The 23948-nt window shown below is 52.4% G+C and overlaps 1 protein-coding gene across 2 annotated transcripts in view; it reads right to left on the reverse strand.

Moving 5' to 3' along the window:
* AP2A2 (adaptor related protein complex 2 subunit alpha 2) overlaps positions 1-23948 on the reverse strand; it is a 62127-nt gene that overhangs the window by 23300 nt on the left and 14879 nt on the right. For both annotated transcript variants that reach the window (XM_065883272.1, XM_065883273.1), the window contains exons 2-5: positions 13535-13603; positions 6181-6323; positions 4627-4820; positions 1044-1173 (exon numbers count right to left, since the gene is read on the reverse strand). In XM_065883272.1, coding sequence (XP_065739344.1) covers positions 1044-1173; positions 4627-4820; positions 6181-6323; positions 13535-13603 — 536 coding nt within the window. The remainder of the gene's footprint in view (positions 1-1043; positions 1174-4626; positions 4821-6180; positions 6324-13534; positions 13604-23948) is intronic.

Raw genomic sequence — 23948 nt, forward strand, 5'->3', positions numbered from 1 at the left:
GCCGTCCAACCTCTCTGAGCCTCAGTTTCCTCGTCTGCAAAACTGGAAAACGCCCCACGGCCTCCAGCCTGGCCGCCTGACTCCACGGCAGGGCCTGAACCCGAAGAGGTGGAGCATGGCCCTGCACGCGAGGCCCGCAGGTGAACGCTGCGGCCCGAGGCCCCCGCCCCCGCAGCACGGCCTGCAGACACCCCCTCCCCTCCGAGGAAGGGCTGCCCTATGCAGACTCGAACGTTCCTGGTAAGCGTGGGAAACGACGGAGGGCCAGCTCGCCGGGCAGCCCAAAAGGCAAGCCGCCCAACCACCAGCTCTCGTCTCTGAGTCTACATATGCCGATGGGTTACTTTTCATTTAATCTTTAAGGGAAATTTCTCTTCTGGGAAACAATGGAGTAACCAGCTAATGCGCTAACACCTATGAGCTCAGCAGGAAGTTCTGTGTGGAACCTCGATTCTCTCGTTCGTACAGCGGGATTCCGGCAGGACAAGGCCACTCTGTCCAGCATCGTTTCCTACTCGGCCCCGCCTCCCGGTGTCAGCGTGGACAAGGGCCCATGACTCACGGCCAACCACAGCCAGCGAACCACTCCACATCTCCCTGCCCTGGCCTGCGACACGGGGAGGGCTCGGGCCTGGCTCGTGCACCAGCTATGTGCCTTAGGCAGCCTGCACGCCAGAGCCTGGGGGGCTACAGGACAGCCCTCTGACAGCCTTGAACAGGGTGAAGACAGGCACGCCTTGTGAAGCCCTCAGTGGACGCAGTGTTTCCAGAAGCTGCTGGGCTGTGCCTTGTTCGTCCCTGCAGCCGGCAAGCTGGAGACCCTCCAACGCCTGGTGACAGGGTGAGCCAGAGACCCTGTCTAGTCCACCCTGTCCCCAGGGCAGGGGCTCCCGACCCCTAACCACAGGCGCTCCCAGGCTCGATGGACGGGTCGTGGACGTCGCCCCAAGCATCCCGGACGTCACACACAGCTGCTCACACCGCACTGGCCTGAAAGAGGCTGCTCCACGGGAGGGGCTGCACACTGGCCCAGAGGCACCTACCAAATGCTGGTCGTTGAGGAGGTGCACCACGCGGGACGTCCAGTCGCCCATGGGGACGAGGTCAGGAGATGTCCTGTACAAGCGCAGCAGGCACAGGGCGGCGCTCTGCTTCACGCTGTCCATGGTGTCTCTGAAAGACAGACGGCAGTCACTCCTGGGCACAGCGGCGAGCCCGGCCCAGAGCCCACGGACAATACCCCAGAGTCACCACAGAAGCAGAGGTGCACCCGTGCGGGGGCTGGAGGAACACTCAGGACAAGGCCGCTTCAAGCTCTCCACACAACAAGCTCAGGCCCACCTCTCGCGAAGGGTCTTGGTGGGGACCACGCCTGCACAGTGACAGGCAGCCATCTGCTCGAGGGGCCACCTCCACGGACGTCGCCCTGAGCACGGTGGACGGGAAGGGGTCCCGCCACCGCTAACCTGCTCCTCGTCAAAGCAGCAATTCCCAAGTGCCGTGCACGACCTCAGCTACGCAGGCTGACAGCTAACGTTCCAATAACTAAGAACTGAATTTCAGTATTTTTTTTTCATTCCTTTTTTAGTTATTTTTATGTTTGGCTGTGTTGGGTCTTTGTTGCTGCACGCAGGCTTTCTCTGGTTTCGGAGAGCGGGGGCTACTCTTCATTGCAGTGTGCCGGCTTCTTATTGTGGTGGCTTCTCTTGTTGCGGAGCATGGGCTCTAGGTGTGCGGGCTTCAGTAGTTGTGGCAAGTGGGCTCAGTAGTTGTGGCTCGCGGGCTCTAGAGCACAGGCTCAGTAGTTGCGGCGCACAGGCTTAGCTGCTCCGTGGCATGTGGGATCTTCCCGGACCAGGGCTCAAACCCGTGTCCCCTGCATTGGCAGGCGGATTCTTAACCACTACGCCACCAGGGAAGCCCCCAATTGCAGTATTTTTTTAAGCTCACTTAATAACACAGAGTCCAAAGGGGAGAGTATCAGAGAGCCTTGCACGGCCATGGCGCCCCGTGTCCACCTAGAGATCTCCTCCCCTACACACCCGGCAGGCGCCTGGGGAACAACCGCAGCCACGCCGGGCAAGGGGCGTCTGGAGGGCTCCTGTCCTGGTTTTCGTGCTGACCGAGGACAGCGACGGTCCCAACGCTGTTTACCCCTCCTCCTCCCAGACCCTAGCCAAACGCTGCCATGCGGCCGGGCAAGCGGCAGGCCCACCGACGAGCGTTCCAGAGGAGGCCACCAAAACACGTCTGAGAAGAACCTGTCCACGCCCCCTAAGTGCTGACAGAAGCAGTGGGGTTCCCGTTCCGTGGAGGGAAGAGCAGGGTTTGGGGGCTGTCATTACCATTTACCTCCTTTTAGCTTTTTTATTTCTAAATAACTCCCAACGGGTATGACAAACCCCTAAACTGCCCCCCATTCCATGCCAAAGACAAATTACTTCAGTAAAAGTTTCTCTCTTGGATGTAAACCCTCTGGGGAGCAGGGGCAGATGCCTGTGCCTCGCTCTGGCCCTGCGCTGCATGCTCCAGGAGCGGCAGGCAGCAGCAACCTCCAGGCCTCACGGCCTCCTGGGTGTCTGCCGTCTGCGCCCACACACTGCGGCTGAAAGAAGCCGGCCGGTTTCTACCGCGGGGCCTACCGGCTGGCAGCCCACCCTACCCGTACAGCCGCTGCTGGTGGGAACACCGGAGGACGGTGCGAAGCAAGGAGAGCGCTGTCCCCTGAACTTCAACTCTGTCTCCAGTCAAGGCCCAGAGCTCAGTCCCGGCCTGGAGGGCGCCCCATCGTCCCTCCCTCCCCGACCTCCCGGCTCTGCCCCGCCGCCCTCAGCCTTGCAGCTCCACGCCCAGGCACCTCCGTCCCCACAACTCCACTCTGAGTCTATTTGGTCGCTGGATTTCAAGCGTTGGTCATTTGTTTCAAGGAGGGCTCGCAGGTCCACACAACCTGAGCTTCTGGGGCGAGAGCGGCTGCCTGTGATGCTGACACTGAGAGAACGAGGCTCCCCGCACACCCCTCAGCAATCTTCCTGCTGCAGGCTCTCTTCTCCACCTTGGGTTCCGCCCCTCCAGGCTGTGTCTCGGCACACACCCTTCTGTGTCCTTTCAACCTGCAGTGCAATCCACCCTTTACTTCAGGGAAGTGTTCTGGAATTATCTGAACACTTTCAGAGATTACCTCTATTTCACATTCCACTCATCCAACAGGTATTTACTGAGCGCTTACTATATACCAGGCATTGTTCAAAATGCTAGAAAGAAGGCAACAGTCACAGTGAGCAAAAGCTCTGACCCCAGGGAGCTTGCTTCTGAAAGCAGAGACCGGCAACCCGCAGCCAGGTTAACTGTGCACCGGGCAGGGGCGGGGCTGGAGGAGGGGGTCAGGACCCTGAGGCACAGCTGCCCCCTGACTGGCTCCAACCTCCAGCCCCGCCTGCCCCTCCGGCCCACTCTGATCATACCACGTCTTTCTCCCACCTCGGTGACTTGATTCTCGGGGCACCCGCCATGTTCTCTGCGTCTTCCGGTTCACAGGTGTGTAACGGTGTCACCTTGGTTCTCCACGTGCTTCCAATCAGCTCCGCCACCCCTCCCCTGTGCTCGTGCTACTGTGGGTCCACCACCTCTGAGCTCTCACATTCGGGACTGCTTTTTCCATCAGGCAGTTCCGTGACCTCTCTTCCAGCCTGGCTCCTCCGTCTGACTGGTGTGACACCCCGGTGGCACTCCTCCAGGCCTGCAGCCACACATCCGACACTCCCCGGGCCTGTGGCCACCCTGCCACTGCACTGCTTCTTGCTCACGGCCAAGGTGCTCTGTCTGGCACAGCTGCCACCTCGGGCTGATCATTCTCTGTGCACCGTAGGGGGTGTAGCTGCATGCCTGGCCTCCACCCATGAGATGCCAGGAAAACACCCTTTGTGGTGACAACCAAACGTGCTGGGGCAACACCACTCATTGAGAACCAGGCGTCTACACCCACGTGCTCTGGTGAGGTGTGGGGCGCTTCCCGACAGCCTCCCAGCCTCTCCACTGCGCTGTCTGAGGGTCATTCCCACTCCCCCGCGGCCCCACCCCCCGCGGCCAGAGGAGCTGGAGTTGCCGAGTCCTGCTCCACCTGCTCGCTGGTTGTCCCAGAGAACCCAGTCCCCTGAGTCCTGACGAGCCCCCTGGACTGGGACCCTATTCAGCCAGCCGTGCTGCCCAGGTGTGGGCTGTGTCACCTTCCCAAGGTGCAGCGCGTCCTGGAACAGGAGGGGGGCCCGCCTCCGCCACGCCCCGTGGCCCAGCCCGGCACAGCTGGAAACTCTTCCAGACCTGCCTGCTCAGCCCCACTCAGCTCCCCTCCAGATGGGACAGGGTGGGGGTGTGGGGTGCTGGGAAGTCTCAGGATTGGGGTGTGTGAACGCTTCTGCGAAAGGGCGAGAAGGGGCCCCGTGCCCGCAGGACGGCCGCGCTCCCTCTGCCTGGACGGAAGGTTCACCTGGCCTCCCCGTCTCCCCACCACGTACGACGTGAGACGGGGAGGTTAGCTCACTCCATAAATCCTTCAGCAGTCACACAGCTGATCTGTTTAACGTGAGAGATGGCCACAGTCTCAGCAGCAGGGCACCGGACACATACCCGGCTACGAGGATCTTAGGGATCTCCCCCGCGAACGCCTCGGCCATCTCCCGGCTGCCCACGTTGGCGATGCAGTGCAGGGCCAGGCCCGTGAAGGTGGGGTTGCGGCTGCCCAGGTCGTTCTTGACGGCGTTGTTGACCAGGCGGATCAGCTCCGAGTTGGAGTTCACCAGCACCGAGATGAACAGGTAGCCCTGGGTTCCAGAGGGGCGAGAGAGCACAGCGCTCGTGACAAGCCGAGTGCCTCAGACAACGGGCAGACGTGCTCGGCCGTCGGCAAGCCCCAGCACCATCTCATCTGCTCGGGGCGCTGCGGCCGTCAGGCCACGGGGGACCCAGCTGCCTTCTGCTGAAAATGCCAGTTCTGTCCCCGGATTCCGCTGTGAACGATTCTGTGGGACGCACCCAAGAGGCACTGTCCCCAGCGGCATCAGACACCTTGGTGCCCCCCATCCCACTCACTCATCCATGGGCACCTGTGCTCAGCACGGCCTGAAAAGGATGGAAAGGCCCCACCTCAGCTGGAATGGGGCCACTACGGCGATTTCCAGCAACCCGGCCGACTGCCGCTGTCCCCTCTCTCCACTCTGTCTCCGGGCCCCAGCTTCCGCTTACCACCAGGCCCAATTCCAGCCCCTTGTCACCCCCGCTGTCCACGCCCTCCCCACGCAGGGACACGCTGACCTCTCAGCCCCCGTCGGTCTCAGGAGGAGCTCACCGTCTTCCCTCCCGCGTGCGCGCCTTGACTGGTGCCGCGGCTCTGTCCGCCCTGGTCCCCGGTGCCCCCTTGGCCTCAGTCTCATCTCAGGATGCCCCCCGGAAGCCCCCCCTATTAGCCACCCGCTTCTCAGCGTCTGGAGGGTTCTACACGCCTCTTTCACTGGGCACTGCCCACAGCTCTATTCTCTTGTGTACAGGGCTGTCTGATGCCATCTCCCCCCTGGAACAGAGCAGGGTCCACATCTGCTTATGGTCATATGTCTCCAGGGACCCCCAGCACACTGCTGGGTCCGTGGCAGACACTCGATAAATTCCTGTTGAGTAAATACCAATACTTAACAGAACTCCTGGGGCATCTAGGGTATTTTTTCACTTTCTGTAAGTTAAATTTTTGGACAAGAGGAAAATGTTATTTTGTAACACTCAAGAAAACACACAAATAAGGTTACTCCAAGAGAATGCAGGGCTACAATTACAAAGCCTGGGGTGGGCAGGGCCCAGGCACTGGGCCAGCTGGGAGCAAGGCGAGGCCCGCCACCTGCGCTTGGCTCTTAAACCACGTGGGTGTGGGGCCTGGTTCAGAAACAGGCAGTGGCCGGAGGGGCCACTGGGTGAACTCATCTGTGACACGCGTCAGCAAGGCACTGAGGAAATGCTCTTCCCTGCCCTCTAAGGCGGACCCAGGGGAAACGGCACCCCTCGCGTCGAACAGGGGTTTGGTGCAGCTCCCACTGGAACCCACGGGAAATCCCCAGACTAGATGGAAGGTGCAGAGAAAAAGCAGGACACTAAACGGCCATCTGATGAGAAGAATCCCCCGCCCCGCGCACTCACGATCTGCTTCTCGGTGTATCTGTTGGAGCTGAGCAGGTTCACGGCCTCCATGTGCCCGAAGTCGATGTCGTGGCCCAGCAGGAAGATGAAGAGCAGCTTGCACACATACTTCTTCTTGCTGTAGCCGTCCAGGGCCTTGTCGCCTGCGGAATGGAGGCGGGGGCAGGGCAGAAACAAGAGAGCGGGACATGAGGGGCCGGCCTCCAGGAGGCCAGTGTCGTGAGCGCGCGGTGTTGCTAAACCAGGCGCCGCACGTCGGAATCCTAATGTCCGGCTTCCCTGACGAAACAGAAGCCGGAACCCCTGCCTTCCCAAGACGGCCCCAGGGCCTCATTCCCACTGGCCACAACCTTGCCGGGGCCGCCCTGTCTTAACCAGCAACTTAATCTTTTAAACATGTTTATTAATTTAGCCAGGCGAACACATTCTAAATAATCTTCCATTACACCCAGTTTTAGAACAAATCACCCACCCTAAAAGGACCAGAAGGGCTTCTGTGTCTTCACCCTAATCACAGCGCGACTACGCCTCCCACAGGAGATCACGGCAAGGCACCTTCAAGACGTGTCGCTGGCAGAGTATAAGATGCCATTTTAAAAAGGACCACTAAACCCTGCCATTTTAAATACCAGAGGTTCTTATTTCCCCTGAGAAGTGTAAAACGCTCCTTAGCAGATTACAAAGATGACAGCCAGAAAGGCTGCCGTCTTCCGAGCTGGGCATCACAGTGACGCCACTGCCACACTGTCAAGGGCCGGACATGGGAGCCAGGAAGACAATGACAGCAACGCTCCTCATGGTACGGGGGTCAGGTCACTCGTGCTCCAGGGACAAGCGCTGGCCGGCCTCAAAGCGTTGTCTAGAAGAAAGAGCCACCCCACCAAGATTCCCCAGGGTGACAGTGATCACGAGTCGGCCAGCCAGCTGGACACCTGGCACTGGGGAGCTCTGAGAAACCCTCCCTCCTTCTGAGCAGCAGACCGGCATATGATTCAATGACCAAACAACATAATGTCAGACCAGGTCGGGCTCCCACCCCCACCCCCACTCGCTCATCTGCCCGCTGCACCCGAGGAGCCCAGCTCTGTCACTTCCTGGCTGGGACCCGTCCCCGTCTCCGTGGGAAAGCATCTGCAGACGCAGGACACGCAGCCCACGGCAAGCAGCAGCCCCCATCTCCTACCCGCCCGGCCACCCCTCAAGGACCAGCCTGAATTCCATCACCTCTGAAAGCCTCCTTTGACAAGCAAGCCAAGAGTGCCGCCCCCTCCTCTCACCCCCTGGAGAGTGGTCCCTGCCACTCAGAGCCCAGGGAACAGCCAGCCAGACTGTGTGCTGGATGCTGCCTGGAGGCCAAAGGGGCTTTCTCTGCTGCTTCAGGACATGGACCCAGCGTCCCTCCCACAGCCCTGCCCAACGCTGGGAGACTTACAGACGCACACACTTGAAAGCCAAGCACACAAGAAGGTGAGGGCCACAGCGCAGGCAAGGACAGTCAAGGGTCTCGGCCCCGGTGCTGCCGCGACACGGGATAAGAGCCAGTGTCTCTAGGGAAACGCGTCTGAGCCCTGGTGACCGAATCCTTCTGGAGGACTTTTGACTGTGATCCTTTTTCACCCTTTCTCTCACTGAGACTGGCGTTCAACCCTGACCCTAACCCTCAACGAGTATCTTCTTATGTTCAAAGAAGTAAAAAGACTAAGATGCCAAGGATGGACAAGGAGGGCGCCCCTGTCGTCTTCTGGAGCTCAGTTAAAACACACTGCGGGCTGTGAGATGCTTCAGAACTGCTGGCACCAGGGTATTAACTCTTCCCTCCCCAGCATCCCCACAGACCTGGGGTATCTTCTTCATTCTCCATAGCACTTAACTGAATTCAACTGTTAAAAAAGGGAAATGCAAATTAAAACCACAGTAAGGTGTCACTGCACACCCACTAGAAACACCAAGATTTAAAAGATTAACCATACCACGTGCTGGTAAGAACGTGGAGGGACTGGGAACTCACACACGGCTGGCGGGGGCACAAAATGATGCAGCCACTCTGGAAAACGTGTGGCAGGTTCTTAAAAGGTTAAACATCCACCACCCACGCGGCCCGGCCACTCCATCCCCAGGTACCTTCCCAATGGGAACGACACCAGGCGTCCACACAAGGCCCGCACACCAGGACTCACAGCAGCTCCACGCCTAGCCGTCAGCACAGGAACAAACCCAGACGCCCACCCTGGTGAGCCAGCACACCGTGAGGCAACCCACCACGACGCGGGCAAACCCCAAACGCAAACGTAAGTCACAGCAAGCAGACCAGAGGCCTCACACTGCCCGATTCCCTTCATGTGAAATTTCTAGGAAGAGCAGAAGTGCGGTGACAGAAGGAAGACCAGGGGCCATGTCCTCCCTCAGTGGTCGACAGCGCACATGAGGGCATGGCCCGGCTCTGTCAAGGGCAAGGCTTTCACACGGGCACTGCCCTGAGGCCCCGGGCCCTGCCCGAGCATCACCACCTCTGTGTGTCTGCCGCCAAGGACTCCACCAGATGCCATGGCCACCAGCAGCCTGTACACTCACCTGCACGCCCACCTCACCTTTCCTCCATCTGTGTCCAGGACCATTTGTCTCTGGTCCAAAGCACATCCTTTAGACTCTCCTTCAGCACAGGCCTTCTGATGGGAAACTCTCCTTTTTTGTCTGGCAAAGGTCTTTTTTAGCTTCATTCTTTTTTTTCTTTTTTTGCAGTACGCGGGCCTCTCACTGCTGTGGCCTCTCCCGTTGTGGAGCACAGGCTCCGGACGCGCAGGCTCAGCAGCCATGGCTCACGGGCCCAGCCGCTCCGCGGCATGGGGGATCTTCCCGGACCGAGGCATGAACCCGTGTCCCTTGCATCAGCAGGCGGACTCTCAAGCACTGCGCCACCAGGGAAGCCCCTTAGCTTCATTCTTAAAGGACATTGTTAGCCAGCTGTTACTGTCCAGCACTTTGGGACCATCCTCCGCTCCGCTGCCCCCATCCCTGTGACAAGTCGGCTTCCACAAGGACCCTGTGAAGACGGCCCATCTCTTCCCCCTCTGGCAACTTCAAAGATTTCCTGTCTTGGGTTTCTGCATTTTCACAATAGTGCGTCTAGGTGTAGATTTCTTCTTATTTATTTATTGTAACTGTGCTCATTGAGTCTGAGGTTTAGTGCATTTCATGAACTCTGGAAAGCTCTGTCACACCAGCTCCCCTTCCCTCCCAGGAGGTCACTTAACCCTGCAGGCCTTTGAACCGCGCGCCTGTGTCTCTCACCCACCCTGCTGCTTTGCATTCGGGACGGGCTGTTTCCTCACCCATCTTTCAGAACGTGCCTGTGGCTATATCCACCCGAGTTCTTCATTTCAGTTCTGCATCTTTCGGTTCTAGGATTTCCATTTGGTCTTATTTCAAAATCTGCTATGGCACTTTTTATACTTCCCAAGCTTCCCACTGAAATTTTCAAGTTCGTCTTTTATTTCTTTAAAAACAGTAAACCTAGTTCTTCATTGTAATCTGAATCTGGTCTCGGAGGCCTCCGTGATTCTGTTTCTGTTTTCTCTGCTGGTTCTTGCTGTGCAGTCTTGATTCTTTGTGTGCCTCATTATCTGTGACTAGGTGCTGGACAACATCCTTGAGAAGTTACCTGGAGGAATCACTCAGCCTGTGATGGTAACCTCTTCCTCCAGAGGACTGCGTGTGAAGTCCCGCTGCAGGCCTGGGGCAGGACGGGCTCACTCCCGGGTCACTCCTGCCCTAAGGGCAGCCGCCTTTAGGGCCTCAGTTTAAAATGGAAGAAGGCCTCACACTGGGGGCTCTGGGATGACCCTCCTCCTAGACCCCAGCTGCTCAACCTCAGCACTGGGCCTCCTCAGGCCAGGTGGTTCTGGGGGGCTGTCCTCTGTGCAGTGGGGTGTCCGGCGGCCTCCCTGGCCTCCACCCACTAGATGGCAGTAGCACGCCCATCCCCAGCCCCGATGGCCTTTGTCCCCTGGGGTCAAAATCACCCCGACTGACAACCGCCCCTCTAGACACTGAAGGTCACCCAAACCAGGCTCTGTTTCAGGGCTGCTCCTCTGGGGTTAGCAAACTCCCTCCCAGCACAGAGAGATGAGTGCTCTGCTTGCTTTTGTGGGCCAGGAGTTCTCTTCTCTTCTTGCTCTGTGATGCTTTCAAGATTGTTTTAATACTGTCTCTTTTTAAGCCACTTCCAGTGGAAGAGTTGGTTGAGATGTGCGCTAGCCGATGTGGCGGCTTCGGCCACATGGGGCTACTGAGTACTTGGCCTGCACTGGTCTGAACTGCATGTGTTCCACGTGGTACCTTCCAAAGACTGGGCATGAAAAACATGTAAAACATCTCAATAACCTTTGCTACTGACTACATGCTGCAATGATAATATTTTAGGTACACTAAATCAAATAAAATATATTAAATGTAGCTTCATCTGCTTCTTCTTACTCTTTTCTAATGTTGCTACCAGCCGATTGAGAGTTCAGCACGTGCCCGTGTTTCCGGTGGACAGCACGGATGGAGAAGTGCAAGTGCAGCCCCCAGAGCATATACTCCTGAGAACAAGGAGTAGGTTTTCCCTTGTCTGCTGCCACTCAGGGCACACACGCTCCATAAATGCCAACTGGTTAACAGAGAAGAGCGAGCCTCCTTCCCTACCCAGAAGGGCTCAGCTGAGACAGGCTCGGGGGCAGAAGAAACTACAGAAGTCTTGTTTGTCCCCAGATATTTAAAGACAGTTTGAAGATTCACCCTCTTCTAACCACATGGTGAACATCTCTTAGGCACTGCGTTCCTCCCCAGGAATGCGCCTGTGTTTCCACACACACGCACACAGTTGCAGCAGCAGACATCATCCACCCCTTTGACGAAGGCCTGGAGGTGCCAGGAGTGGGTCAGCTCTGTCGGGGTCAGGATCTGCCCGCCTCGGCTTACGAGCCATGGCCAAGCGACGTCCCCAGCCCATGCCAGACCCTCTACCAGACAGTCTGCACGCCGAAGCTCCCTCGAGGGCTGGTGACAACGCTGACAGACCAACGCCTCTAACTGCGGCCTCCTCTGCCCCCAGCCAACCTGCTTCCTCTGTTTATATTCCGCGGTGTCACTCTCTCGTCAATCTTCCGTCCTCCAACCCCATCACAGGGTCTGCTTCACAGAGAACCCAGCCTGAGGCCATCAGCACCCCATTTAAAGGCGCAGAGGGGTAAGTCACTCAACAGGGTAACCCAGCTAGTAACTGGCTATCAGAGCAAGTGCGAGCTGGGGGTAGTCAGGGCAGCCTAGCTCTCATCACCACATTATACGCTCCCTTTTAGGAAGTAGTGGACGTTCCAGACCCCTCATCAGAGAAGATATACAGATGGCAAATGAACACATGAAAGAATGCTCCACACCACGTGTCATCAGGGAAACGCATATGATAAAATAGCAACGAGATACCTCTACTACCATCGCAACAGCTCAGATCCAGACACCGACAACACCAAATGCAGTGAGGACGTGGGGCACAGGGACCCTCACCCGGCTCCGGTGGGGCTGCGAATGGCGCAGCCACTGTGGGGGACAGCTGGGCGGTTTCTTACAAAACTACACATACCCTCACCACGTGATGGGCAATCATGCTCCTTGGTATTTACCCAAAGGAGTTGAAAACTTATGTCCACACTAAAACCTGCACACTGATGTTTTTAGCAATTTTATCATAATTGCCAAAACTTGAGAACAACCAAGACGTCCTTCAATAGGTGGATGGATAAAGAAACTGGTACATTGGACGGTGGCATATTATCCAGCTAAAAAGAAATGAGCTGTCAGACCACTAAAAGACAGGAAGGAACCTTAAATGTGTATAACTAAGTGAAAGAAGGCAACGGGGAAAGGCCATATAACCATATGCTTCGAACTCTATGACATTCTGGAAAAGGTAAAACCACCACGACAGTAAAGAGATTAGTGGTTGCCAGGGGTCGAAGGGAGGGAGAGATGAATAGGAGAGCAAAGAGGATTCTTAGGGCAGTGAAAGTGCTCTGTGTGAGACTATAACGCTGGGCACTGTCAGGATACGTCCGTCCACACGCACAGAATGCACAGCAAGAATGAACCCTAACGTGAGGTATCGATTCGGGCTGACGATGACGTGCCCATGTAGGTTCACTGTGACCAATGAACCGCTCTGGTAGGGAAGCAGATAATGGGGAGGCTGTGCATGTGTGGGGACAGGACGGGTACAAGAAATCTCTGTACCTTCCTCTCAATTTTGCTGGGAACCTAAAACTGCTCTACAAAAAGTTAAGTCTAAATTTAAAAAAATTTTTTAAGCAATGAAAGTTATAGACAACCCCTCACATACACACACACACACACACACACACACACACAAATAAATATAACCAAACCATTTCACATACGATTTCAGAGTTTCACAGACCTTCTTAGCGGATCCTTGGGCCTGGTTAACAGTAAAGCATAACACCTTCCGAGGGCTCAGCAGGGGATACATGTTGGTAACAACTCAAATTCCACGAGTGTTCGCATCATCTGATCACACAGGATGTCCATTCTCAAACCCTGAAAAAGCTCCGACCCCAGAAATCCTGTCTTCTCCTGCCCCAAGTCCCCTGGGTCTTGGTCCTGGCCCCCTCCTCTACTCATTTTTTCTGGGCAATTTCAGCCACTCCCGTGGCTAACGTCTGCTCAGAGACTTGAACGAGGTCTCAAATCTGTAAAACTCAACTGAAAAATTAAGGCTTAAGGGATTAACCGGTCTTTCATAAACATGTCCCAAGACTGAAAATCTACACTTGACAATTCCTCAAAATGAGGATGCTCAGGGGAGGTGTCCGCCCCAAAACCTGGCTCGCAGAGAGGCTGTCTCCCTGAGTGGGTTAGACAACATGGTGCGTTATTCACTAACGCAGAGGAAGACACGTCCACGTTGGAAGAGCTCAGGTGACCGGGCAGGACTTCTACGCAGAGCAGTTCCCCACCCGAGACGCACACTGTATCAGGTCCACTGGCTCACGAGCTCCCGCACCCTGCGGAGCAGAGTCCAGGGCTGGGGGTGGGGAGACAGCTGCTCTAGACAAGCATCCTTCCAGCTCCAGGAAAAGCCTGGTCACAGGAGGGGACCCGCTATCTGATCAATTCTACACAAACCATCAAACGACTCCAGAATAACCACTGGCTTGACTTTAAACACCAACAAAGCCAGGACAGTAACTGTACTGAGACCTTAACTTTGGTTTGAAGTGAAAAAAAATAAAGATGAGATTAAGTCCCTACTTTATAAAATTTACAAAAGAACATCTCATGACAAAGATTAAACACTTACCTTTAAACTTTGATCTAATGTTTGCCAGCTCTTTGTTTATTCTCTTTATTTCTGCTTCTTTACTTTTGCCTAAAAAAAGAGAACACAAATGCATCTTGCTTTAAACTGATCTCTAAACAAACACCCACTCCCTGACAAAACTGACACATCAGAATTAAATGCAGAATCACGGCTCTTAGGATCCCAAGGAAAGAAGCAACCGGCCTCCACCTGAAGCCAGGCAGGAGGTGGGTGAGGCAGAAGCCGGGCTCTGACACAGTCTGGTGCGGCTGCTCCCCATCAGGACCGGCAAGTCCACGAAGCCCCCGGGAGAGAGGGGTGTTGCCACCCCACATCACATGTTTAGCTCTGCCTTTTCGCCACCGTCGTGGACCTGGAAACTCTCAAAGCAGTGCTAGCTATCATCAGCAGCTAATAGTTTACTCCTAAAATTGACTTTTACTGCCACAGATAATTTTAAAAATTATAAAGGTTTAACTACTGTAGGCTTCGAATTTTCTTTCTTTATGAAATGCACCAACCTACAAAATCTGATAGGTCCACTTTTTTTTTTTTTTATGCGTTACGCGGGCCTCTCACTGTTGTGGCCTCTCCCGTTGCGGAGGACAGGCTCCGGACGCGCAGGCTCAGCGGCCATGGCTCACGGGCCCAGCCGCTCCGCGGCACGTGGGATCTTCCCAGACCGGGGCACGAACCCGTGTCCCCCGCATCGGCAGGCGGACTCTCAACCACTGCGCCACCAGGGAAGCCCTAGGTCCACTTTTATAATATCCAATGAAGTTTGGGAATCATCCAATATATTAAAAAAGGATGGAAGGTACATTAAAGAAACACATGACAGTCCCACTTCCCCTACATCCTGCATCTAGTGCTAAATCGGCCTTCCTTCAAAAAGCGTCGGCATGTGTGTTCAGCTTCAGTCCACCTTGACTAGGTGTGGAAACAGGCCTAGAGAGCAGAGACGACTTTTCCAGGGCCACACATCCTAACAAGAACTGTAAACATATAAGAAGCCATTCGTCACACAGGGCAGGTGAGTTGTATCGTCACACAGGGCAGGTGAGTTGTAAGTTCGCACTTGAGTAAATTTCCATCGCTTCTGGCAAGCAGGAATTAAGTTCACTATTAAAGGCCCTCCCCAGGCTAGTCCCTGGCTCGGTGACTCTATTCCCAGGGGAAGGAAAGGCTGCCACAGCAACCGCCCGCACTGGAGCACTGCCAGGCTGGGGCCTCACAGGTGCCCACACGCTGGGCTCACCAGGCCGTCCTGCAGACTCGCTGCCCACCCGCCCAGTCTCCGTCACTGCCACTCTTGGAGCTTATCTCACCTCGCAGTGAGGCAGCCTCCCACTCCCCAGGGCACTCCCACAGCACCAGTTATCTTTCACGACTAACTCGCTAATAAGCAGGGTTTAACATCTGCCTGAGTGTAACGGAACCCTCCTTTGAGCCACTCCTACCCTAGAAAGCCCCTGGCCCAGACAGGGCACAGAGGCAGGCTACCCCCGAGATGCTGTTCAAGGTGCCAGGACTTAGGTTAAAACAACACATCCTGCCCTCAGGAGCTGCCGTTCCAAGTGGGGGGGAGGGGGGGTTGCAGAACTTTAACAAAACAAGCCCGGCAGGCGGATCTGGGGAACCAGGGGGGATCAGGGGGTCAGGGAGGGGATCCTGACCCTCCTTCTCAGCCCTGAGTGCACTGCGGGGAGGCAGCTCCCAGCTGTGCCAGCTTCATCATCTGGAAGAGGTGCCCCAAGAACCCAAGGGGGCACCATGTAGAGCAGCGGGCCTGATGCCCCGGAGCGGCAGGTTAAGGGCAAATTTTTTCTTAAGTTTTCCTGAAAAAGTAACACCTTTGCTGAAGTAGGCTTTTCTGACCTGACTGAAAGGGCCACGAAAACAAGGTCATGGGCACCTTCTGCCCACAGCCTGGCTTGAGTGTGGACAGAGCACGGCGCACTCTGGGGCCCACGTGTGTGTGCAAGTGTGCGTGCCTGCGTGTATGCATTTGTGTGCGCGTGTGCTTCTCACAAGGGTGCAGGAACCTGTGTGTCTGTGCTGCTCTCCGGTACTCGCACTTTGCTCTACCCGCCCACGCCCAAGGGAAACAGAGACCCCTGCATGGCAGGAACTTGTGTTGTTCAGAGTCAAGACGGGTCAGAACCAGAGCAGAAATCATAAAAAGATTAGGAGGTACTGGATAGGGGGCAACATGCTAAACAAACTACGGGGATCTATAGCTACTACCCCAGACGGGTAAATCACAAAATAAAACCAAAAGCATGTAGTTTGGAGTTTAGGTGTAGCCAGCAGAAGAAACAGAAGCGAATGGATGCTGCACTCCCTCCGGGCAACAAGACCGGGGCTGGGGCAAGAAGCTAGGGCTTTCCAGCCAAAGCTGTTTTAAAATCAGCCAATTTATAGCAAACACACACACACTTGTTTCAATCAGGGGAGGTCAGGCTCCTCCAGAGGAGAGGCACAAGGGTCCAAGGACAAAAGCAGACTCTGATTCACTCTGCAACCAAGGGGAAATTACTCCGCATCTCTGAGCACAGTTCCCTCAAAAGGGAAACTACTAAAAGCCACAAGACCTCACAGCAATACACCTGGGCAAGGGGAGGTAGAAGGGAGAGCCCCAAAGAGACCCTGGGGACTACACGGGGCGGAGCGTGACCGGGGGCTGGCACAGTGACGAGGGACAGGGAGGGCCACAGAGACCGGTGGACAGGGCCCAGGAAAGCCTGGAAGCACCGCCTGGTGAAGACGGTGGAGGAGGGAGTCTGTGCGACAGGAAAGCCACCTTGGACCTTGCCCCCCAACCCTGCCACAGCCCAGAGGACGAACTCCACGTAAGACAAGCAAGTTACACTCCACACAGAGACGACAAGGAAGGGGAGAAAGAGTAAAACAACACCCGGCAGACAGGCAGCGCACAGACCACAGCAACACTGGAGCCTCTATCTCCAAACAAGCTGGAGAACAGTAAGAAAAACAGGGAAGACACTTAAAAACCCACAGAAAAACTCAGACGTTAGTTAAGAGAAACCAGGTAAATTAGAAATTTAAAAAATCGTTTCAAAAATGAAGAATAAGAGGGACTTCCCTGGTGGTCCAGTGGTTAGGACTCTGCGCTCTCACTACTAAGGGCCCAGGTTCAATCCCTGGTCGGAGAACTAAGATCCCACAAGTTGCGTGGCACATCAAAAAAAAAAAAAATGAGGAATAAGAAACAGAAGGAGGGCTCCCCTGGTGGCTCAGTCATTAAGAATCCACCTGCCAATGCAGGGGACACGGGTTCGAGCCCTGGTCCGGGAAGATCCCACATGCCGCAGAGCAACTAAGCCCGTGCGCCACAACTACTGAACCTGCACTCTAGAGCTCGCAAGCCACAACTACTGAGCCCGTGTGCCGCAACTACTGAAGCCCACGTGCCTAGAGCCTGTGCTCCACAACAAGAGAAGCCACCGCAATGAGAAGCCCGCACACAAGAGTAGCCCCCGCTCGCCGCAGCTAGAGAAAAAACCCGCGCGCAGCAACGAAGACCCAATGCAGCCAAAAATAAATAAATTTTTAAAATAAATAAATTAAGAAACGGAACAGAAGAACAAATATACACAACAGAGGTCTGGAGAGAAACAGAAGATGAAAAGAATGAAAAGAAACAAAATGAGTTAAAGCAAAAAGAAATGAATAAAGAGATAAAGGATACAGGAGAAAGTAGCAAATACTGAAAATGGACAAAGATGCAGCTTATGGACAGTAAGAGTTCCTGAGGAAGACAGCCAACTGGGCAGTGGAACGGCCTAAAGCGCGCCATTTGAAAAAGCTTTCCTGAAATTAAACCAAGTAAATAAAAGATTTAAAACCACATAAAAAACCACACCACATACCTGGGAACACCGACCCCAAATAACACACACCAAAACATATTCTAATAAAACCATTGGACTTTAAAGAAAAAAAAAAAATCCTGGGAATTCCCTGGCAGTCCAGTGGTTAGGGCTCTGCACTCTCACTGCCAAGGTCCAGGTTCAATCCCTGGACGGGGATCTAAGATCCCACAAGCCACACAGCACGGCCGAAAAAAAGAAGAAGAAAGAACTCTTTTGAACATCTGGGGAAAAAAGCAGCTGATACAAGGAAGAAAATCAGGCTTCCTCAAACCTCAGACTCGGGCAGGCTCAGGTGTGGGCTGGACACCTGGTCCACTGACTGGACTGAGTGCCCTCATCACACAGGGAAACAAGACCTCGGGGGCCAAGGACACAAGCCCACAAACGCTGGCCCTTGCTGGCTGGTGGTGGTGCTCCCACCCGACGGGGCAAGGCTGTGCCTGAGCGGCAGCCCTGGGAACACCCTTGGGAATTGCTCCAGTTCCCACACTCCTGTCCAAGGTGAGGCTTTAAAGAAAGTCGAGTATGGCCGTGGGGGACTGACACCACACACAGATCAACGCGTTCAAATCAAACTTATGCCCAAAATTTACCGAACTGCCATCCTCCTCCAGGTGGTGAGGACACCTGGGAGAAACGCACGCGCTGGGGCCCTGGGGGCCTTCCCCACCCCCAGTTCATGCTCACTCAAGCTGCACTTCCCTCCCGACAGAAGCCCAGCCACCCCACACTGCTGGCAGCAGATGTAGCGATAAATCCGATCTTTCTAGATGCAGCATCAGCTCTGGGAGAACGGGAGAGGTCACTGCCCTACCCTGACTTCTGAAGCCCATTCTAACAGGGTGAAGCATCGGCCAGTGTAGCTGGGACGCGGTGACAAGCCTCGCCATGCCTGCAGCTTGATCTCCGTTCCACAGTGAAGAGGTTCTGGTCTCTGCCACCCTGTGCTGTCTCCACCTAAAACGCAGCAGGTCTGTCAGCCACAGAAAATACCAAGCTTCTAACAGGCAATTCCCACAGTGGATGTCGGCGCTCTGGTAGCTAATGAGTAACCTAGACTGTCCCACAACCACTGCCAAAAACAAGCTACAATTTGCGTCCAGTAAATAGCAAAGAACGCACTCTAGGGGGACAAGCTTTGAAAAAAGCCCTTGGATTTCTAGAATTACCGCCCCTGGTCGTTCTTCCGGAATAACATGCTGGTTGACGATTTCTTCTTGCCTGCAAGCTGAGCTCATCAACTGACAGTGCTAGTGTTCTGGGAACAGCCTGATTCCAGACAAAGAGCACAGGGGCCTATCACAGCTTATTATAACTAACACACCAAACCGCCAAAATCGCACGGCAGGAAGTCTGAAATTTACAATAAAATTTGGTCGAAATAAAGTTTAGTCTCTATGTAAAATGATTTCACTGAGTAAGCCAAAAGCTCAAAATTGAGCAAACAAAAGCCTATTTTTGAAGGACGGTATCACTGTTAAAATGATACTGAAGGCGGTCAGCACAGCAGGAAGCAGAGCGAACTCTGGAAGCAAGCCTGCCCTGGAATGCCATTCCATGTGCCCAGGCCAGCAACCTAACCTCGCTGAGCCTCAGTTCTCCTTCGTCACATGAGGCACCACAAAGTGCTGTGATGAGGGCTGCACAGATGACCATCAAAAAGCACACACAGGGCTTCCCCGGTGGCGCAGTGGCTGAGAGTCCGCCTGCCGATGCAGGGGACGCGGGTTCGTGCCCCGGTCCGGGAGGATCCCACGTGCCGCGGAGCAGCTGGGCCCGTGAGCCATGGCCGCTGAGCCTGCGCGTCCGGAGCCTGTGCTCCGCAACGGGAGAGGCCACAGCGGTGAGAGGCCCGTGTACCGCAAAAAAAAAAAAAAAAGCATACACAGAGCAGCCGCCTGCCCACGGGAGACTGTCATGAACATCATCAGGACTATTCTCTATGTTTTCTCTTTATTTGTGCACAGGAAGGATGGGCCTCCAAGCAGAAAGCCTCAACAACAGCAGACTGGAACAAAAGATTTCAAAGAAATTAAAAGTTGCTATGCCACAGAAGATAAAACCACGTTTGACCCTGACAAATGTTAACAGGTATATCTTATTTTAACAGCTTTAGTATGATATAATTCACGTATCAAACCATTCACTCATTTAAAGCATGTAACTCAATGACTTTGAGTATATTCAGAGTTCTGCATCCATCACCACTATCTAATTCTGGAAAATTTTCATCTCCCCCAAAAGAAACACCACACCCAACAGCAGTCATGCACCAACACCTCCCTCCTCAGCCCCTAATCTCCTTTCCACCTCCACAGACTTACCTCCTCTAAACATTTCATATAAATACAATCTTTATATGTTCTTTTGTGATTGGCTTCTTTCACCACTTACAAAAGATAGCGTGATTTTTTTTTAATATTTATTTATTTATTTGGCTGCGTGGGGTCTTAGTTGCCACATTCGGGGTCTTAGTTGCCACATTCGGGATCTTCATTGCCGTGTGTGGGATCTTTAGTTTTGGCATTCAGGATCTTCAGTTGCGGCATGTGGGATCTAGTTCCCTGTTCAGGGATCGAGCCCGGGCCCCCTGCATTGGGAGCTCGGAGTCTTAACCACTGGACCACCAGGGAATTCCCAATGATTGTTTTCAAGATAGCATGAATCAGTACCTCATCCCTTTTCTCTGTTGAATAATATCACATTATATGGATACACCAGAGTTTGTTATCTGTCCATCACCTGATGAACTGGGGGCTCTTATGAATAATGTTGCTATGAACGTTCGTGTGCGAGTCTCTGTGTCAACGCACACTTTCATTTCTCTGGAGTGGACGGACACCTAGGAGCAGAAATGCTGGGTCGTACGACAATTCTATGTCTAACACTATGAGGAACTGACGAGATGTTTTCCCAAAAGGCAGCACCATTTTACATCACCACTATCAAAGCACGAGGGTTCCAATTTCTCCACTTGCTATTGTCCATCACTTTTATTCTAGCCATCCTAGTTAGTGTGTGTGAAGTGGGATGTCACTGTGGGTTGTTTGGTTTGTTTTTTTTTTTTTTGACTGCACCACACAGCTTGCGGGGATCTTAGTTCCCTGACCAGGGATCGAACCCAGGCCCTTAGCAGTGAAAGTGCAGAGTCCTAACCACTGGACCGCCAGGGAAGTCCCTGGTGTATTGTGATTTTATTTTCATTTATTTTTTTAATCTCCCTTGTGTTTTTACCTTTCACCCACTGGTTATTTAGGAGGGTGTTTGATTTCCACATATTTGTGAATTTCCCAAATTTCCTCCTGTTACTGATTTCTAACTTCATTCCATTGTGGTTGGCGAACACACTTCGTATGATTTCAATCTTTTTAAATTTACTGAGGCTTTTTTTTATGGCTTAACATACAGTCTATTCTGAAGAAGGTTCCATATGCACTTGAGAAAAACGTGTATATTCTGCACTTGTTGGGTGAAGCAGTCTATAGATGTCTGTTAGGTCTAGTTGACTTAGTGTTCAAGTCTTCTATTCATTGCTGATTTTCTGTCTACTTGTATCTCTTACTGAAAGCAGGGTATTGAAGTCTCCAATTATTATTGTTGAAATGTCTATTTCTCCCTTCAATTCTACATGTATTTTTTTTAATTTATTTTTATTTATTTTTGGCTGTGTTGGGTCTTCGTTGCCGTGCGCGGGCTTTCCCTAGTTGCAGCGAGCGGGGGCTACTCTTCATTTCAGTGCACGGGCTTCTCACTGCGGTGGCTTCTCTTCTTGCGGAGCGTTGGCTCTAGGCGCGCGGGCTTCAGTAGTTGCGGCACGCGGGCTCAGCAGCTGTGGCTCGCGGGCTCTAGAGCGCAGGCTCAGCAGTTGTGGCGCACGGGCTTAGTTGCTCCGCAGCATGTGGGACCTTCCTGGACCAGGGTTCGAACCTGTGTCCCCCGCATTGGCAGGTGGATTCTTAACCACTGCACCACCAGGGAAGTCCCTCTTCATGTATTTTGCTTCATGTATTTTGAGCTCTGTTATTAGGTATGAATATGTTCAGAATTGGGAATTCCCTGGTAGTCCAGTGGGTAGGACTCGTCGCTTTCACTGTCATGGGCCTGGATTCAATCCCTGGTCGGGAAACTAAGATCCCGCAAGTCTTGAGGCTTGGCCAAAAAAAAGAAAGAATTGATATATCTTCTTGAGTGCCTGACGCTTTACCACAGTAAAATGTTCTATAACTCTAATAACAATTTTTGTCTTAAAGTCTATTTTGTCTGATACTAGTATAGTCACTCCGCCTCTCTTCTGGTTACTATTTGCAAGGCACATCATTTTTCTTCCTTTCACTAGTATCTTTTGTTTGTATCTTTTGATCTATAGTGTCTTTCAAAGAAAGCATTTAGTTGGATCATGTTTTTTTTAACCCATTCTGCCAATCCTGCCTTTTAACTTGAGGGTTTAATCCATTTACATTTAAGTTAGTTTCTGATAAGGTAGGGCTTACATCTGCCACTTTGCTGTTTTCTATATATGTCTTCTGTCATGTTCCTGCATTCTTCCATCACCGTCTTCTTTTGCATTAAGAAGTATTTTTCAGTGCACCATTTCAATTCACTTGTTTCTTTTACTTTTTTTTTAGTTACTTTCCTAGTAATCGCCTGGGGATTATAATCAACACTTAACTTAAAACAATCTAGCTTGATACAAACTTAATTTTAGGGAATTCCCTGGCAGTCCAGTGGTTAGGACTTGGTGCCTTCACTGCTGTGGCCTGGGTTCAATCCCTGGTCAGGGAACTAAGATCCTGCAAGCCGTGTGGCGCACCCCAAAAACAAAAAATTTTTTTTCCTTTGTCTTTCAACAGTTTGACTATGATGTGTCTAAGTATTGATCTCCTTGAGTGTATCCTATTCGGAAGTCATCTTGGATATGTAGATTAATGTTTGTCACCAAATTTGGGGAGTTTATGTCTTCAAATATTCTTTCTGCATCTTTCTCCTACTTCTTTCTTTAAGGGACTCCAGTTATGGGTATATCAGTATACTTGATGGTGTTCCACAGGTCTCCGAGGCTCTGTTCATTTTTCTTCATTCTTTTTACTTTCTGTTCCTCAGATTGGATCTGTACTTACCTTAATAGAGATCTTAACTTAATTATATTAACAAACCTATTCCCAAATTCACTGAGTTCTTTCTTCTATCAGTTCAAATCTACTGCTGAGCCCCTCTAGTGAATTTTTCATTTTTTCATAGTTATTTTATTTTTCATAGTTATTGTATTTTCAACTCCAGAATTTCTATTTGGTGTTTTTTTAAAAATAATTTCTACCTTTTTATTGAGAGCTTCTACTTGGTGAGATATTCTCATACATTAATTATTTAGACACAGTTTCTTTTAGTTCTTAGAACATACTTACAGTAGCCAACTTAAAGTCCTTGTCTAGTATTATTAAGTCCAACATCTGGACCCTTTCAAGGATAGTTTCTATTGACTACTTTTTTCCTGTGTATAGACCATATTTTCCTGTTTCTTTGTGCATCTCACAAGTTCTTACTGAAAACGAGTATTTCAGGTAATACACTGTGGCAACCCTGGAATTCAGACTGCCCCTTTCCCAGGGACTGTTACTGCTATAGTTATTTGTTTAGTGACTTTACTGGACTAGTTCTGTAAAGTCTACAATTCCCTACAGTTTACAGTTACTATAAGTCTTTGCTCAGTTAGCTCAGTGGTCAGTTAATGATTGGTCAGGAATTTCTTTAAAAGTGTTGAACTAATAAGTGTCCCAGACGCCAAGAAACTGTGCGAGTGCTGACGCACACCTTCGGTACTCAGGGAGCTATAACTCTGCCTTTGCCTTCACTTCTTATTTGTGGAGGGGCTCGAGATTAGACAGAGGTGAGAGACTAGGGCCCTCTCAAATCTCTCCTAGGCGTATACACAGTCCCGCCTCTGTGCAGCCTTCGAGATCCACAGGAGTCTATCAGAGCTTTTCAAAGCCCCCAGTAGCATGTCATTCTTCGTATCTTTCTTCTAAGATTTTGGCCAGACTCTTGTTTGCCCCCAACTGTGATATTAACTGCCACTGATCGTTTGCCACAAAGACACTAAGGGTAGTGCTCTTCCCAGCGAGTGAGATCAAATAATGACAGCTCTGCAAATAGGGCTTTTCCAGAAAGCTGCAAGGCCAGTCAAGAGTAACAACACTCTGAGAAGAGGACTTTTGAGGGGCTTCAAATCTCATCTGTCCCTTCCAATGGCTGCAAGGCTGCTGGTTTTCACAGTTACCATGGCTGCGAGGCTGATGGCTTTCAATGCTACCACAGATCATGGGAGAGGAGAATGACAGTAGGTCAAGTTGGAGGTTCAGCAGTTTTTCCTGAATAAATCTTCCTGAGATTATGTCAATTTTTGGTTCATTTCCAGAGTTCCAACAAAGTTTATTTTGACCATTTTTACCAGTGTTTTCACTGCTTTTATGGAGGAGTAGATTTACAGAGGTCCTCACTCTACCATTCTTACTAAATGGCAT

This window comes from Phocoena phocoena, chromosome 8, assembly GCF_963924675.1.
Source record: "Phocoena phocoena chromosome 8, mPhoPho1.1, whole genome shotgun sequence".
Classification (NCBI taxonomy): Eukaryota; Metazoa; Chordata; class Mammalia; order Artiodactyla; family Phocoenidae; genus Phocoena; species Phocoena phocoena.